This window comes from Rana temporaria, chromosome 1, assembly GCF_905171775.1.
Source record: "Rana temporaria chromosome 1, aRanTem1.1, whole genome shotgun sequence".
NCBI classification, from domain to species: Eukaryota; Metazoa; Chordata; class Amphibia; order Anura; family Ranidae; genus Rana; species Rana temporaria.
The window spans coordinates 529,401,634-529,416,013 of record NC_053489.1 but is presented as its reverse complement, the minus strand read 5'-3'; the positions used below and the strand labels follow the sequence as shown (position 1 = coordinate 529,416,013).

The window sequence follows — 14,380 nt, the reverse complement described above, 5'->3', positions numbered from 1 at the left end:
TTTTTGCTCTACATAAAGATGGCCTAGGCTATAAGAAGGTTGCCAAGACCCTGAAACTGAAAGACCATACATCGGTTTAACAGGACAGAATCTACTCAAAACAGGCCTTGTCATGGTCGACCAAAAGCAGTTGAGTGCACTTGCTCAGCATCATATCAAAAGGTTGTCTTTGGGAAATAGACGTATGATTGCTGCCAGAATTGCTGCAGAGGTTGAAGGGGTGGGGGGTCAGCCTGTCAGTGCTTAGACTATTTGCTGCACACTGCATCAAATTGGTCTGCATGGCTGTCATCACAGAAGGAAGCCTCTTCTAAAGATGATGCACAAGAAAGCCCACAAACAGTTTGCTGAAGACAAGCAGACTAAGGACATGGATTACTGGAACCTTGTCCTGTCTGATGAGACCAAGATAAACTTATTTGGTTCAGATGGTGTCAAGTGTGTTTGGTGGCAACCAGGTGAGAAGCGTGTCATACCTATGGTCAAGCATGGTGGTGGGAGTGGCATGGTCTGGGGCTGCATGAGCTACAGCTACTGGGGAACTACAGTTCTCTGAGGGAGCCATGAATGCCAACATGTAATGTGACATACTGAAGCAGAGCTTGATCCCCACCCTTCAGAGACTGGAGCAGTATTCCAACATGATAACGACCCCCAAACACACCTCCAAGACGACCACTGCCTTGCTAAAGAAGCTGAGGGTAAAGGTGATGGAATGGCCAAGCATGTCTCCAGACCTAAACCCTATTAAGCATCTATGGGACGTCCTCAAACGGAAGGTGGAGGAGCACAAGGTCTCTAACATCCACCAGTCCAAGGATGTCATCATGGAGGAGTGGAAGAGGACTCCATTGGCAACCTGTGAAGCTCTGGTGAACTTCATGCCCAAGAGGGTTAAGGCTGTGCTGGAAAATAATGGTGGCCACACAAAATATTGACACTTTGGGCCCAATTTGGACAATTTCACTTAGGGGTGTACTAATTTTTGTTACCAGTGGTTTAGACATTAATTGCTGTGTGTTGAGGGGATGGCAAATTTACACTGTTATACAAGCTGTACACTCACTACTTTACATTGTAGCAAAGTGTAATTTCTTCAGTGTTGTCACATAAACAGCTATAATAAAAATGTGTGTGAGAGGTGTACTCACTTTTGTTAGATACTGTGTGTATTAGCTCTGTCCTGCTAGTGCCCATCGAAGATATTTTGAAGTCAGGTTGTATAGTATTTGTTCACACAAATTTTATACCCATATTGTTTCTTTTTACCCAAATCATAAATTCTGTAAAGAAACTGAAAACACATTTGAGTTGTTTTCATGCATACCTTGAACTTCAGTAATAGTAACATGGGAAAAATCACAAGAAACATCTGGTAGAATGTAGTGTCGAGGATCACCAATTTCATAGACTAATTGTTCTGCAACAGTGCCAAAAGAGATAAGACCTCCGCTTTCCCGTGGCTTTGATATTGTGAAATTCCCATCCGAGGTGCATTCAGCTATTGGAAATCCTATATTGTGCCTGTTGATAAAAAAAGGGCAACAAGTCTGTCAATGTACACATATTTAAGTGAAACACAAGGCTAAATTGCAATAGAACAATATCAACCTGCAAAACAATACTACAATGTAAACAACAGCGACACCTGCCATGCTGTGTATCGTGTTGTCCCCTCCTGCTGTTGGTGATCCTGATACAAAACACTGAGCAGTAATCTTTACCATCAGAACATGGCTGCTAAATTCACTGATGCCTATTCCTCAGCATGGCCAAAACAAAGCTATGACAGTAGTATGTCAGGGTTGTTGTGTGAGAAGAGCAGCGCATACCTTCACATTCTTTTATGACTGACAGATAGTGTTGGGTTACAGTAAGGTATGTGGCAGCGTCTGCATCAATTCAGTGTACTTCCCACTGTTGAAGCAATTGGCACTTAGGCCTCGTACACACGACTGGTTTCCTCGGCAGAATCCATCAAGAAACTTGGTGGGAGAGATTTTTTGCCGAGGAAACCGGTCGTGTGTACATTTTTCATCGAGGAAACTGTCGAGGAACTCGACGAGCCAAAAAGAGAGCAAGTTCTCTTTTTCCTCGACGGGAGTCTCAAATTGGCTCGTCGAGTTCCTCGTCGGGCTGGTTTCCGACGAGAAATTTGAGCGTGTGTATGCTAAGAAACCCGCGCTTGCTCAGATTAAAGTATGAGACGGGAGTAAAAGTAGCATTTGTAATGGAGATAACACATTTGTAAAGCTGTAACAGACTGAAAAGTGCAAATCGTCTCTTACCAAACTTTTATTTAACACGCAAACACATGAAATTAGCAAAAGCAGCCCCAAGAGTTGTGCAAGTGGAATCGAACATCCCCTGCCGTTGTATGTGTTGTGAATCACAGTGTTTGAGAACGAGGAGATTTTGTCTTGACAGTGTGTACGCAAAGCAAGCTTGTCGAGTTCCTCGACAAGCCTAACAAGGAACTCAACAAGGAAAATGATGTGTTTCGCCCGACAAGTTACTTGGTCGTGTGTACGAGGCCTTACACTTTAAAGGGAGCGTGACAGCTGCTATTCTGCTAATAAACCAGGATGTGGAGGGTGGAAAAGTAATAAGAGCAGTCATGTGACCCATGGAAAACACTAGGGATAAGTGAATTGATTTAGCATTCTTTCAAATGTTGTCGATATTGGCCTAACATTGCAACATGTAGACTGCTTAGGTGACATTTGTTTGACATACTAACCAATGGCTTTGCTGATAGACAAAGACATGTAATTTTTCTTAAAGAACCCAAGAAAAAAAAAAGTAAAACATACAACCATTAGAATGAGTTTATGGTGCCTAACGAAGGCCCTACACGTTTTGTCAATGGACTTCATCAGTTGCTCTTGGTGTTATCCATTGAAGAAACAAATAGGAAAAGTCCTTGGTGATGTCATCACATTTTCTTCATACTGTTAGTGTTTAACATTCTCTGCCTCACTGATCTGCTCTGCTCCATGTTGGGAGATACTTTATTAAGCAGAATTGATAGTGCCTTAATACACTAAGGAAAGTTGAGTTTTACGTTTTTTTATGCCTTACTAAATGTCTGAAAACAGTATTTCACTATCAGAAGTTTGTCTTCATCTTTTTAAGAATATCCTACCCGTGATTCCTTGCTGAAGAAGGGATATATCTAAAACCTTTTATTTACCTACTGTTGGTGGAAGTACATACCCTGGATCATATTGGGATTGACGTGACTTCATTTTGACCTTCTTATATATATATGAATCAAATAAGCATGGTGAGCTTCTTTTAATAAGTGGTGGCACTGGAAAGTGTCTTACTTCACATAATCCCCATAAAAAATTGTATTTTAGAATCCAGAAGAATAAATATGCTTTGATAAGACTGCTCTGGGCCACACTCATCTGGATAAGCGTATTGCACAAACAATAACACTAGGGAGTTGGAAAAGGAGAAGATAATGTAGTTGCCTGGCTTTGATGGTGTCTCACTAACTTCAATACCTGTCACTGACCAAATACTGCATATTTGTCCTAAACAGTGTGATCAACTTGAGAAGCAGTGAACTAGCATTTTCAGAAGAAGACATCAATGTGAGAATGTGAAACTTTTTTGACAAAGGTTTTCTGTAATACATTTTTTTATATATTTCATATTGTACTATTGTTTTTTTGTGTTCATTTTAACATCGTTGACCATTTCAGGCTTTGAAAAGAGGGGTGTATTTACTAAAGACAAATATACTTTGCAAGAGCTTAGAAAATGGGGGAAGCTCTGCTGACATCCATCATCTAATCAAGTGCAAGCATGTGACTGGATAATCTTTATAAAGTTAAGCTTTATCTCACTTAGTAAGCTCTAGAGCAACTGCACTTTCAGGGTGCAATGGCACTTCCAAAGAGCACAGTCTATTTGCCTTTAGTAAATCATCCCCAGAGAGTCATTACAGGACAAAAATATCGTATATTCTTGATTATAAGCTGACCCAAATATAAGCAGAGGCACCTAATTTTACCACAAAAAAAATGGGAAAAGTTATTGACTCAAGTATAAGCCTAGGGTGTCCATCTGCATGCCTCACTGTGCCTCACTTTGCCTCACTGTGTCCATGTGCATGCCTCACTGTGCCCATGCCTCACTGTACCCATGCCTCACTGTGCCCATGTCTAGACTTACGTTTAACATGGGAGTATATAAAAGGGGTGCCCGGCTTTGAAAAATCGGTGCTCCCCGGCCGTAGGTCCTCTGGACAACAAACATTGCACACTTGTAGATGAAGAGTGGGGCTACATGTGTGCCAAGTTTGGGGTCCAATGGACCTACGGCTGGCCAGTACTGGGTCCCCAAATTCCGGGTGACTCGAGTATAAGCCGAGGGGGGCATTTTCAGCACAAAAAAATGTGCTGAAAAACTCGGCTTATACTCAAGTATATACGGTATATTCTGGAAAAAAAAAAACTGCTCTATTAAAGCTAAATATAACTAGCTACAACTCAAATGTGATATACACACAAACAAAATTCGTATCAAAGAAAGCTGCGCCAATAGTGAATCAGATAATTATATCAGTGACATAAAAAAACAAAAATTTATGTAATTCATGAATATGATATAGTGAACACACCAAAAAAAAAAAATTTAAGTTAAAAAAAAATTCCTAAGTATCAAAAACAGTGAAATACTGAGACACCATATGACATGTCCTCACTAATCAATCACATGTGTTATCAAGTGAAAACAGTCCATATAATGATATGATATAAAAAAGAAATTTACACAAAGTCTCATGTGAAGTATATGCTGTTACACTCTGTGACAAGTCTTCAATAGACACTGGACACTGTGAATCTGTCACCACACAGACTGAAGGCTTACCAGCTCCTCTAGTTAAATTGGCCTGTCACCCAACCTGGGTTGCTGAGATCCTCCACTGCTGCAGATGGCTCACACGTCTATTGAAGACTTGTCACAGGGTGTTACAGCATATACTTCACTTAAATATTCTCTAAAGGAGACTTTGTGTGAATTTCTTTTTTATATTATATCATTATGTGGACTGTTTTCACTTGATAATACATGTGATTGATTAGTGAGGACCTGTCATATGGCGTCTCAGTATTTCACTTTTTGATACTTTTTTATTTTCTTTCCGTTTTATTTTCTTTTTAACTTTTCTTTTTTGGTGTGTTCAGTATATCATATTGATGCATTACATTAATTTTAGTTTTTTTTATGTCACTGGTATAATTATCTGATTCACTATTACTTTGATACGAAAAGCAATTTCTGCCTGTTGGAAAATATTATCCCAATGAACATGACTATCTTTAACCTGCCTGGCGGTATTCCCGAGTCTGACTCGGGGTTAGATTTTCCTGCTGCGAGCGGTAACCCCGAGTCAGACTCGGGCTTGCCTCGCTAGATCCACAGGCTTGGTTTACTTACCTTGTCCCTGGATCCAGCGATGCCACCGCGCTGTGTGAGCGAGCGGGACCTCGCTCGATTCACACAGTGCCTCTGTGTGACGCCGATCTCCGTTCCCTGCGACGTTACGACGCACGGGGACGGAGAACGGCGCCAAATTCAAAAAAGTAAACAAACACTTTACATACAGTATACTGTAATCTTATAGATTACAGTACTGTATGTAAAAAAACCACACCCCCCTTGTCCCTAGTGGTCTGTCCTGTGTCATGCATGTCATTTTATATAATAAAAACGTTTCTTTCTCCCTGCAAACTGTAGATTGTCCATAGCAACCAAAAGTGTCCCTTTATGTCAAAAATAGTTTTAGATCAGCTAATTATTTGTTATAATTATTTATAATTATTTATTATATTATAATTTATAATTTCGTTTTTAAAAAAATGTCATACCCGGGATGCCTATCAGAATCTTGTTTGGTCAGATTTAAGTGAGTTATTTCTAAAAATTACAGACCTACAATATAAAACGCCAAATTTCCATGCAAATAATGGTACCGCTTTCAGCATGTTTTTTCTGAAAGAATCATACCGCCAGGGAGGTTAAAGTACCAAAGCTTCTCAGATCTCAAAAGGTTCTAAAATCTTTACATCGAGTATTAAAATGCCTTTCTTTTATTCAGATTCACCTTTTAGGTTTATTTGTCCTTTCTAAGCTTTCCTTTAAAACTTGTGGGTTTAAAATTGCCATACCAAATTTTCATAAATTGTAGGTAGCCTGAAAACCTTTTTACAATTTCTATGCATGCTAGAACACAGATATATAAAATTGCTTCAAATTGTACACAAACCTCTGGGCATCCCACTCAGAGAAATCCTGACAATTTAAATACTCACAGTATAAGGGAACAGCATGTTTCTGTAGCTTAGCCCCATTAGAACAGTTGGTCTCCTAAGATCATTAGTTAAAGTACGTTCTAACTTTACTCCTATAAAGTTCTATAAAGTCATATTAGTTCTATATGGTTCTTTCAAACTAAAAAAAAGAAAAAGGTACATTTTCTACAGAAGTCTCATACCTTTTAGAAACTCAATATTAATATTATTCCCCACATTGGTTTATGTCTCTACTACCACATCAAATAGTACGAACTGTGTCAGGCCCCATACACACCATAGAATCTATCCGCAGATAAATCCCATCAAATGGGTTTCTGCGGATAGATCCTATGGTGTGTACACTCCGTCGGATATTTATCCGCGGATAAATCTCCCCTGGGATGGATTTCCAGCAGATGGATATTTGCTGACATGCTCAACAAATCCATCTGCTGGAATCCATTCCAACGGATGGATCCGCTCGTCTGTACAGACTTACCGGATCCATCCGTCCAAAGGGATTCCCCGCACGCGTCGTAATGATTTGACGCATGCGTGGAATTCCTTATATGACAGCGTCGCGCCCGTCGCCGCGTCATAATAGCGGCGACGGCGCGACACGTCATCGGCAGAGGATTTCAGCGCGGATTTCAATGCGATGGTGTGTACACGCCATCGCATAGAAATCTTCTGAAATCCTCGAGAGGATTTATCCGCGGATACGGTCCGCTGGACCGTATCTGCGGATAAATCCTCTCGTGTGTATGGGGCCTCACTCTCTCACTCATCAGGTCTTTTTAATTGACCCCGTGGCGATAAAGAAATTAACCTAACTATCAAATAAACATATATAAAATAGTGAGTGTAAATCTTTCATTTTATTAATACATTTTGTGTTATGCGGATTCACGCTATGTGCGTTTTTATTCCTTTTTGGCCCTATATGCTTGAATCCACATAACGTTTTATATATCTTGGAGCTTCCTTTATTGTTGACCGGTGGTCCTTGTGAGAAGATTATTTTATCCAATTGTATCAACGCCTATATCCATCCGGGCCCTACTATCTTTGGTGAAGAATCACCGACAAGTCTGTCTGATTCATGGGGCGTATGTCCTATTGAATCCACACTTTTCGGTAAGCCTCAGTGTTATTGGTGGCGGTGCTCCATCTCCCCCTTTTCATGCACGTTCAGCGGTGGCTTGAAAATGACCATTTGGGGCGTCAAGATACATATGTTTTGGACACTTCCTTTTCATCAAACACTCTTTATTACTCAGTGGACTTTTTCTTTATTTATTTTCTTTATTATTGCTATTGAGTTTATAATAAGTTGTTCACTGCATTGTATGTGTATGGTATTCATTGGTTTAATCACCTGACATCACTGCATTGTATATGTATGGTATACACTGGTTCAATCACCCGATATCATTGCATTTTATATGTATGGTATATATTGGTCTAATCACCTGTTATTATTATTTCAATACTGCACATGAATATTGTTAGTTTGATATCTTCACAATATTCTAACTTTGATATATTTAGATATGTACAGTATCAGGTTATCTATGCACTTTAGATCACCAATTTAAATTTCAAATTGTCACTAGCGCTGCACCAACTTGTCCCATATATAAAATAGACCTGAGCTAAGCAATAGTTCCCTTTTTGGGTCAGGACCTCTGTATGGCTTCTTATGGTAATTTTCTGAGGAATGTGGAATTGTTCTTTTGCCATTTACATCTGGTAACATGTCATAGGTTATTGTGGGTGTGTCAAAGGTTATCTTGTTTATCTTGCACCTGACCTAATTATTATTCATAGTTTGGCTACTTTAGAAACTTGTTCTGCATATTTGTATAATTTATGTTAACTAAACATGTACCGGTATGTGCTTTTTACGTTGTATACATAGCCTTGTCACAGAACATCCCCTGGAGAATGTCCTATGCACGTGTATGTTTTAATAAACATCTTTCTGTTCACCGTAAGACAAGTAGTCTTGACTAGAGTTGAGCGAACCCGAACTGTAAAGTTCGGGTTCGGTACGGACTTTGGGTTTTTCCCGAACCCGGACCCGAACCCGAATAATTGGAAAAAGTTTGGGTCCGGGTTCGGAGTGAAAAAAATGCGCGGAGGTCCCCGCAAATTTCGGAGTTCGGAGTTTTTTTTTTTTTTTTTAAAGTTCGGGTTAGGACCCGAACCCGAACATCCAGGTGTCCGCTCAACTCTAGTCTTGACTTACAAATGCACCACAATGGCGAGACCAAACCCCCACTCTAGTTTTGTTTTGGCCAAGTCACTTGCTGAAACTGGGAGTTATGATGGATATATTTCACCAATGGTAACCCAAATGATCTTAGAAGGTTAAACCAGTATTAACCTCCCTGGCGGTATGATTATTTTAGATTTTAGGTGCTGAAAGCGGTACCATTATTTTGCAAGGAAATTTTGCGTTTTACATTGTAGGCCTGTAATTCACTTAAATCTGTCCAAACAAGAGTCTAGTAGAAATCTTTGGTATGATAAAGTTTGAAAAACAAAATTATAAATTATAATATAATAAATAATACTATAATAATTGTAACAAATAATAATGTAATTATAATAAAAATTATTCAATAATGTAATCAAATCAAAAACACTGAAATTTGCTCAGTTGCAGAATTGTCGCTGTCATTACTTTTATTGTTTGATGACGAATTTTCCCACAAATCACTATCGCTCAATTCTACAAGTGATTCTAATTTATTATCGCTGTTTTCTAGCTGCTCTAAAACCACTTTTGACATAAAGAGACACTTTTTGGTTGCTATGGACAATCTCCAGTTTCCAGGCAGAAAAAAAATATGTTTTTATTATATAAAAGTACATGTAGGGCACTGGGAAGACCACTAGGGACAAAGGGAGTGTGTATTTATTTCATACAGTACTGTAATCTATAAGATTACAGTATAATGTATGTATTGTGTGTATTTACTTTTTAAAATTTGGCGCTGATCTCCGCCCCCGTGCGTCGTAACGTACAGGGATGAGACAAACCATTAAACACTGGCCGGAGTGCTTAAAATGATCTGCTGTTATTTTTAATTTTTTTTAAATAGTTTATTTATATCGAGAGTCAGGTCCACAGTGACCACATTGACAGAACAAAGATAAAAATTGGCAACATGTTACATACAGCAAAATTACAAAGTTTATACATAGATGCCATAGGCGGTAACTAACGGCTATGGTGGCATCCCTTATAAACGCTGTTATTTATTAATGTAAAACCTATACAAATTATTTGCTGAAGTTCTGCATCAATATTTTTGTATATTTAAAGTGATTGTAAACTATCACAATGTAAAACAACCAATTCAGTTTAAAATAGAAATGAAAGGCAAAATATCTGTTTATGGGTATAAAAAAACATTTTAAATAACTCTTTTTCCCTTTCTTATAAGTGATCACGTTCCCTATGTTCTCAGCTGCATAAGAGCTGGGGGAAGAGAATCTGCAGTACACTGAGCTTCACAGGGAAAGATTGTGCAGATGGGGTTTGTCAGGACAAGCCTGATCAATGGAGGAGCATAGCTAGAGAACTGACCATGGCTCTCCCGCTTAGTGTGGCCAGTTTTTTAATAGGAAAGCAGAGGGACTGTCAGGAAAACCAGGGATTTCACACAAAGGAAGCAATACAAAGAGAACAGGATACTTATTCATAGAAGTACATGGTACAGCAGCCACATATCAGGAACATAAAATGTTGGGGTAACAAACGCTTTAACTTTACTAGTCTATCTTACACTTCCCTCCCCCCAGACTGACAATGTTGCTGTCCAAATCTGTCCCCTGTGCGCCTTCATCCAGAGTGGTGTCTTTATAATGCAGGATATGTGTTACTGGCCAGATCAGCAGATGAAAACAAAGAGAAAATTCCTAAAAAAATAAAACAAATACAGAAACTACATCTAATGTAGTAGGTCTTTGCAGATTTATACTTACTTAGCTGGATGCAGCATCGGTGAGAACCGAGCGATTAAACACTGACAATCGCTCTCTGCTCAGCCCCTCCCCACTCACTGGAGCCATAATGTGTTAGCATGTGGTGCATACTAGCACATTATGGCATTAAACTGCAGAGGGACAGGATTAAAGCAGTTGAAAAATGCAATATTTTTCTTAAAATAATAAACATGTTAAATTCACATGTTCTGTACAATGGCTGTGCACACAGCAGCCCCAAACTTCCTCTTCTATGGTTCCCTGCCGGCGATCTTGGTTCCTTTGCTTCTCTGAGTGCCCCCATAGCAAGCTGCTTGCTATGTGGGCACTTATGCAGGCTTGATCCTGAGCTGGGCTGTGTGCGTCCATAGACACACACACACAGTGGGGCTTGGCCTCATCCCCTCCTCAAAGGGTTTGACTGACTCCGCTGGTGCTGAGCCTCCCATTCACTTTTATTAGCTTGCACATTATTATTAATATTTATTAGGGGTTTTACCTTTCCCTACTACCTATTTATCTATATAGCTATGAAATGCACTTTTTATCCAAAAAGCTGTACAAAGAACAAGGCACATCACTTTTACATAGAAGGATAATGATTTTTCAACCTGTTTAGGAAAATCTGACCATTTGTGCGCTCCATCGGACAAATGTTGGATGACGGGCTTTAAAAATTTCCTGCGGACAGCGGTCTGTTGTCGGATTTTCCAATCGTGTGCACACAAGTCCAAAGTACAAACACGCATGCTCAGAATCAATGCTCACCAAACATGACATTAACAGAAGTTGTCCAAAGGGTGGCGCTCAAGAGCTGAAATTTCACGTAGTACGTAACTACGTTTGTGTTTGTTGGCTGACAATTGTGTGCCGTTTGTATGCAAGACAAGTTCCTGGCCAATGCCCTTTGGACAAATGTCTCACGATCGTGTGTATGAGACTTAAGAGTAACAGCAGTTAATCTGTGACAAGCTTTATCACATAAAGTAGTACAGTGGTAGTAGTTGATCCAAGGAAATTAGCCATATGACCTTGGGAGGTCATGAAGATTTTTTTTTCTCTTGTGTAGCAAAAGTAGCAACATTTTGACTTGTGGGACAGCAGTCTTGCTTTCGATTTTAATGACTATGTATATAAATATAATACGATTTCTTACCAGTCTGGTACTAGATGCCAGTCTGTGTATATTCCTCCAGTGCACTGGGCACCACATTCTATTAGATGACCAGCTAAGCTGCAAAAAGATAAGAGATGCACACTAGATCAGAATGCTATGCTGTTATTTCAGGATTACTACACATTTCTGAAGTCCTTATTTTACCTTTGTTACAATAACGCCCACCTCCGAGCTTGCACCAAAACCAAATAATGGTTCCCTCCACCAACATATACTCAATTTAATGTTTATTTAGTCTGGGGGATTTAATAAAGACAAATACTTACCTTACATCTCAGTCCCGTGGTAGCTGGTCCTCTCGTTCTCCCCTCGCCTGGCTCTCAACATCATCACAAACAATGAAGGACATCTGGCCCTAAATTGTACACGGGGGCGGCAGAACAACTGGCTAAGAGGGGTGGCTTTGGTAAAATGGTCATTATACAGGAGGAAAGCCTGCAGGTCTGTGGGATAGGATAGGCAATGCACTTAAAGGGTTTGTAAAGGGATTTTTTTTTTTATCTTAAAGTGGAGTTCCGGACACAATTTCACTTTTTAAATATAAATACCCCTGTAATACACAAGCTTAATGTATTCTAGTAAAGTTAGTCTGTAAACTAAGGTCCGTTTTGTTAGGTTGTTACAGCATTTAGACACTTTATAAAATAGAAATTGACTGGGGCCATCTTAAGTGTGGGCATCATGAAGCCAGACTGTATGACTTCCTGGATTTCAGCCTTGCACATGCTCAGTGCTGCACAAGCAGTGTCAGATCAGGTTTCAGCACCTGTACTGTCCAAGTCACATGATTCTTGGAGACTGGGGAGTGCACAGACTCCTGGAAAGTTACACCAACTACATTCCCAGGAGTCTGTGCGGTGTAGGTTAGGAAGCTTAAGCACCTAGGTGCAGGAAGAGGGAAGATTAACTATTCTGCCTAGCAACAACACTTTGAAGGCATCTAAAAAAAAATAAAACAATTCTTAAAGGACTAATGAAATTTTTTTAAAACTACTGATGTAATGTTATATTTATGGGTGGAACTCCACTTTAATAGCTTCCTTTACCTTAATGCCGTGCTGTTTTCATGTTCTCATTGTTCGTTTTTTATCTCAAATTGCTGTAATTCTTCTCTGATCTCCACACTTCCTGGTTATCTGTTTCCTGATGACCACAGTACTTTCTCTCTGTGGTCACTAATCAAGGGGGTGTGATTACTGTGTGTCTAAAACCCCTCAACACCAATCAGTTTCGTTTTCCAAACCATCACTGCCTTGTATTGGCTCTGTGTCTCTGTACATCACAGAAGCAGGAAACAGCATGCAAAAACGAAACTAAAACTGTAGGTACATTATATGATTGATTTTTATCTATTTGTAATCATTTTTAAAAGGAATCAGTTAACTATTATATCTCTATACCCTGTAAACAGTCATTTCAGCAAAAAAAAATTTTTCCTTTACAACTCCTTAAATTAAAGCCCACTTAGCTAAACTAGACACAAAAATATTTACAAAATGACAGCACAGATGCAAGTAGATGAATGTGAATTAGGGAGTGCTCCTAATCTCAGCTTGTTACCTGTATAAAAGACACCTATCCACAGAAGGAATCAAACAATCAGATTCCAATCTCTCCACCATGGCCAAGACCAAAGAGCTGTACAGGGATGTCTGGGACAAGATTGTAGACCTACACCATGCTGGAAAAGGCTACAAGACCATCGCCAAGCAGCTTGACAACAGTTGCGATTATTCGCAAATGGAAGAAACACAAAACAAATGTCAATCTCCCTCAGTCTGGGGTTTCATGCTAGGTCTCAACCTCGTGGAATTTCAATGATCATGAGAACGGTGAGGAATCAGCTCAGAACTACACGGGAGAATCTTGTCAATGATCTCAATGCAGCTCGGACCATAGTCACCAAGAAAACAATCCCCCTGCTGAAGAAAGCACATGTACAGGCTCAACTGAAGTTTGCCAATAAACATCTGAATGATTCAGAGGAGAACTAGGTGAAAGTGTTGTGGTCATATAAGACCAAAATGAAACTCTGTGTTTGGAGGAAGAGGAATGCTGCCTATGACCCCAAGAACACCATCCCCCACTGTCAAACAAGGAGGTGGAAACCTTATGCTTTGTGGTGTTTTTCTGCTAAAGGGACAGAACAACTTTACCGCATGAAAGGGACGATGGACGGGGCCATGTACTGTCAAATCTTTGGTCCCTCAGCCAGGGCATTGAAAATGGGTCGTGGATGGGTATTTCAGCAGGACAATCACCCAAAACAAGCAGCCAGGGCAACAGAGAAGTGGCTCGAGAAGAAGCACATTAAGGTCCTGAAGTGGCCTAGCCAGTCTCCAGACCTTAATCCCATAGAAAATATGTGGAGGGAGCTGAAGGTTAGAGTTACTAAAACATCATGACGTTAAAGACTTTGGGCCAGATTCACAGAAGAGATACGACGGCGTATCTCCTGATACGCCGTCGTATCTCTGTGATCCGCCCGTCTTAACTATGCGGCTGATTCATAGAATCAGTTACGCATAGATAGCCAAAAGATCCGACAGGTGTAATTGACATTCACTGTCGGATCTTAAGGATGCAATTCTAGGCCGGCCGCTAGGTGGCGAGGCCATTGCGGTCGGCGTAGTATATGCAAATGACTAGTTACGGCGATTCCCGAACGTCCGCGCTGCCCGTTGATCTAACTTTACGTCGTTTCCGTCGAGTTACGCCGTGTAAAATTAGGGCTGAGCCCTAGGTTTTCTAAGCCATGTTAAGTATGGCTGTCGTTCCCGTGTCGAAATTTAAAAAATCACGTCGTTTGCGTAAGTCGTCCGTGAATGGGGCTGGACGCCATTTACGTTAACGTCTAAACAAATGACGTCCGTGCGACGTCATTTAACGCAATGCA

At 40.1% G+C, this 14,380-nt stretch overlaps 1 protein-coding gene across 3 annotated transcripts in view; it reads right to left on the bottom strand.

The window, feature by feature from the left end:
* LOC120920129 overlaps positions 1 to 14,380 on the bottom strand; it is a 127,199-nt gene that overhangs the window by 71,637 nt on the left and 41,182 nt on the right. For all 3 annotated transcript variants that reach the window (XM_040332046.1, XM_040332052.1, XM_040332058.1), the window contains exons 9-10: positions 11,464 to 11,541; positions 1,328 to 1,524 (exon numbers count right to left, since the gene is read on the bottom strand). In XM_040332046.1, coding sequence (XP_040187980.1) covers positions 1,328 to 1,524; positions 11,464 to 11,541 — 275 coding nt within the window. The remainder of the gene's footprint in view (positions 1 to 1,327; positions 1,525 to 11,463; positions 11,542 to 14,380) is intronic.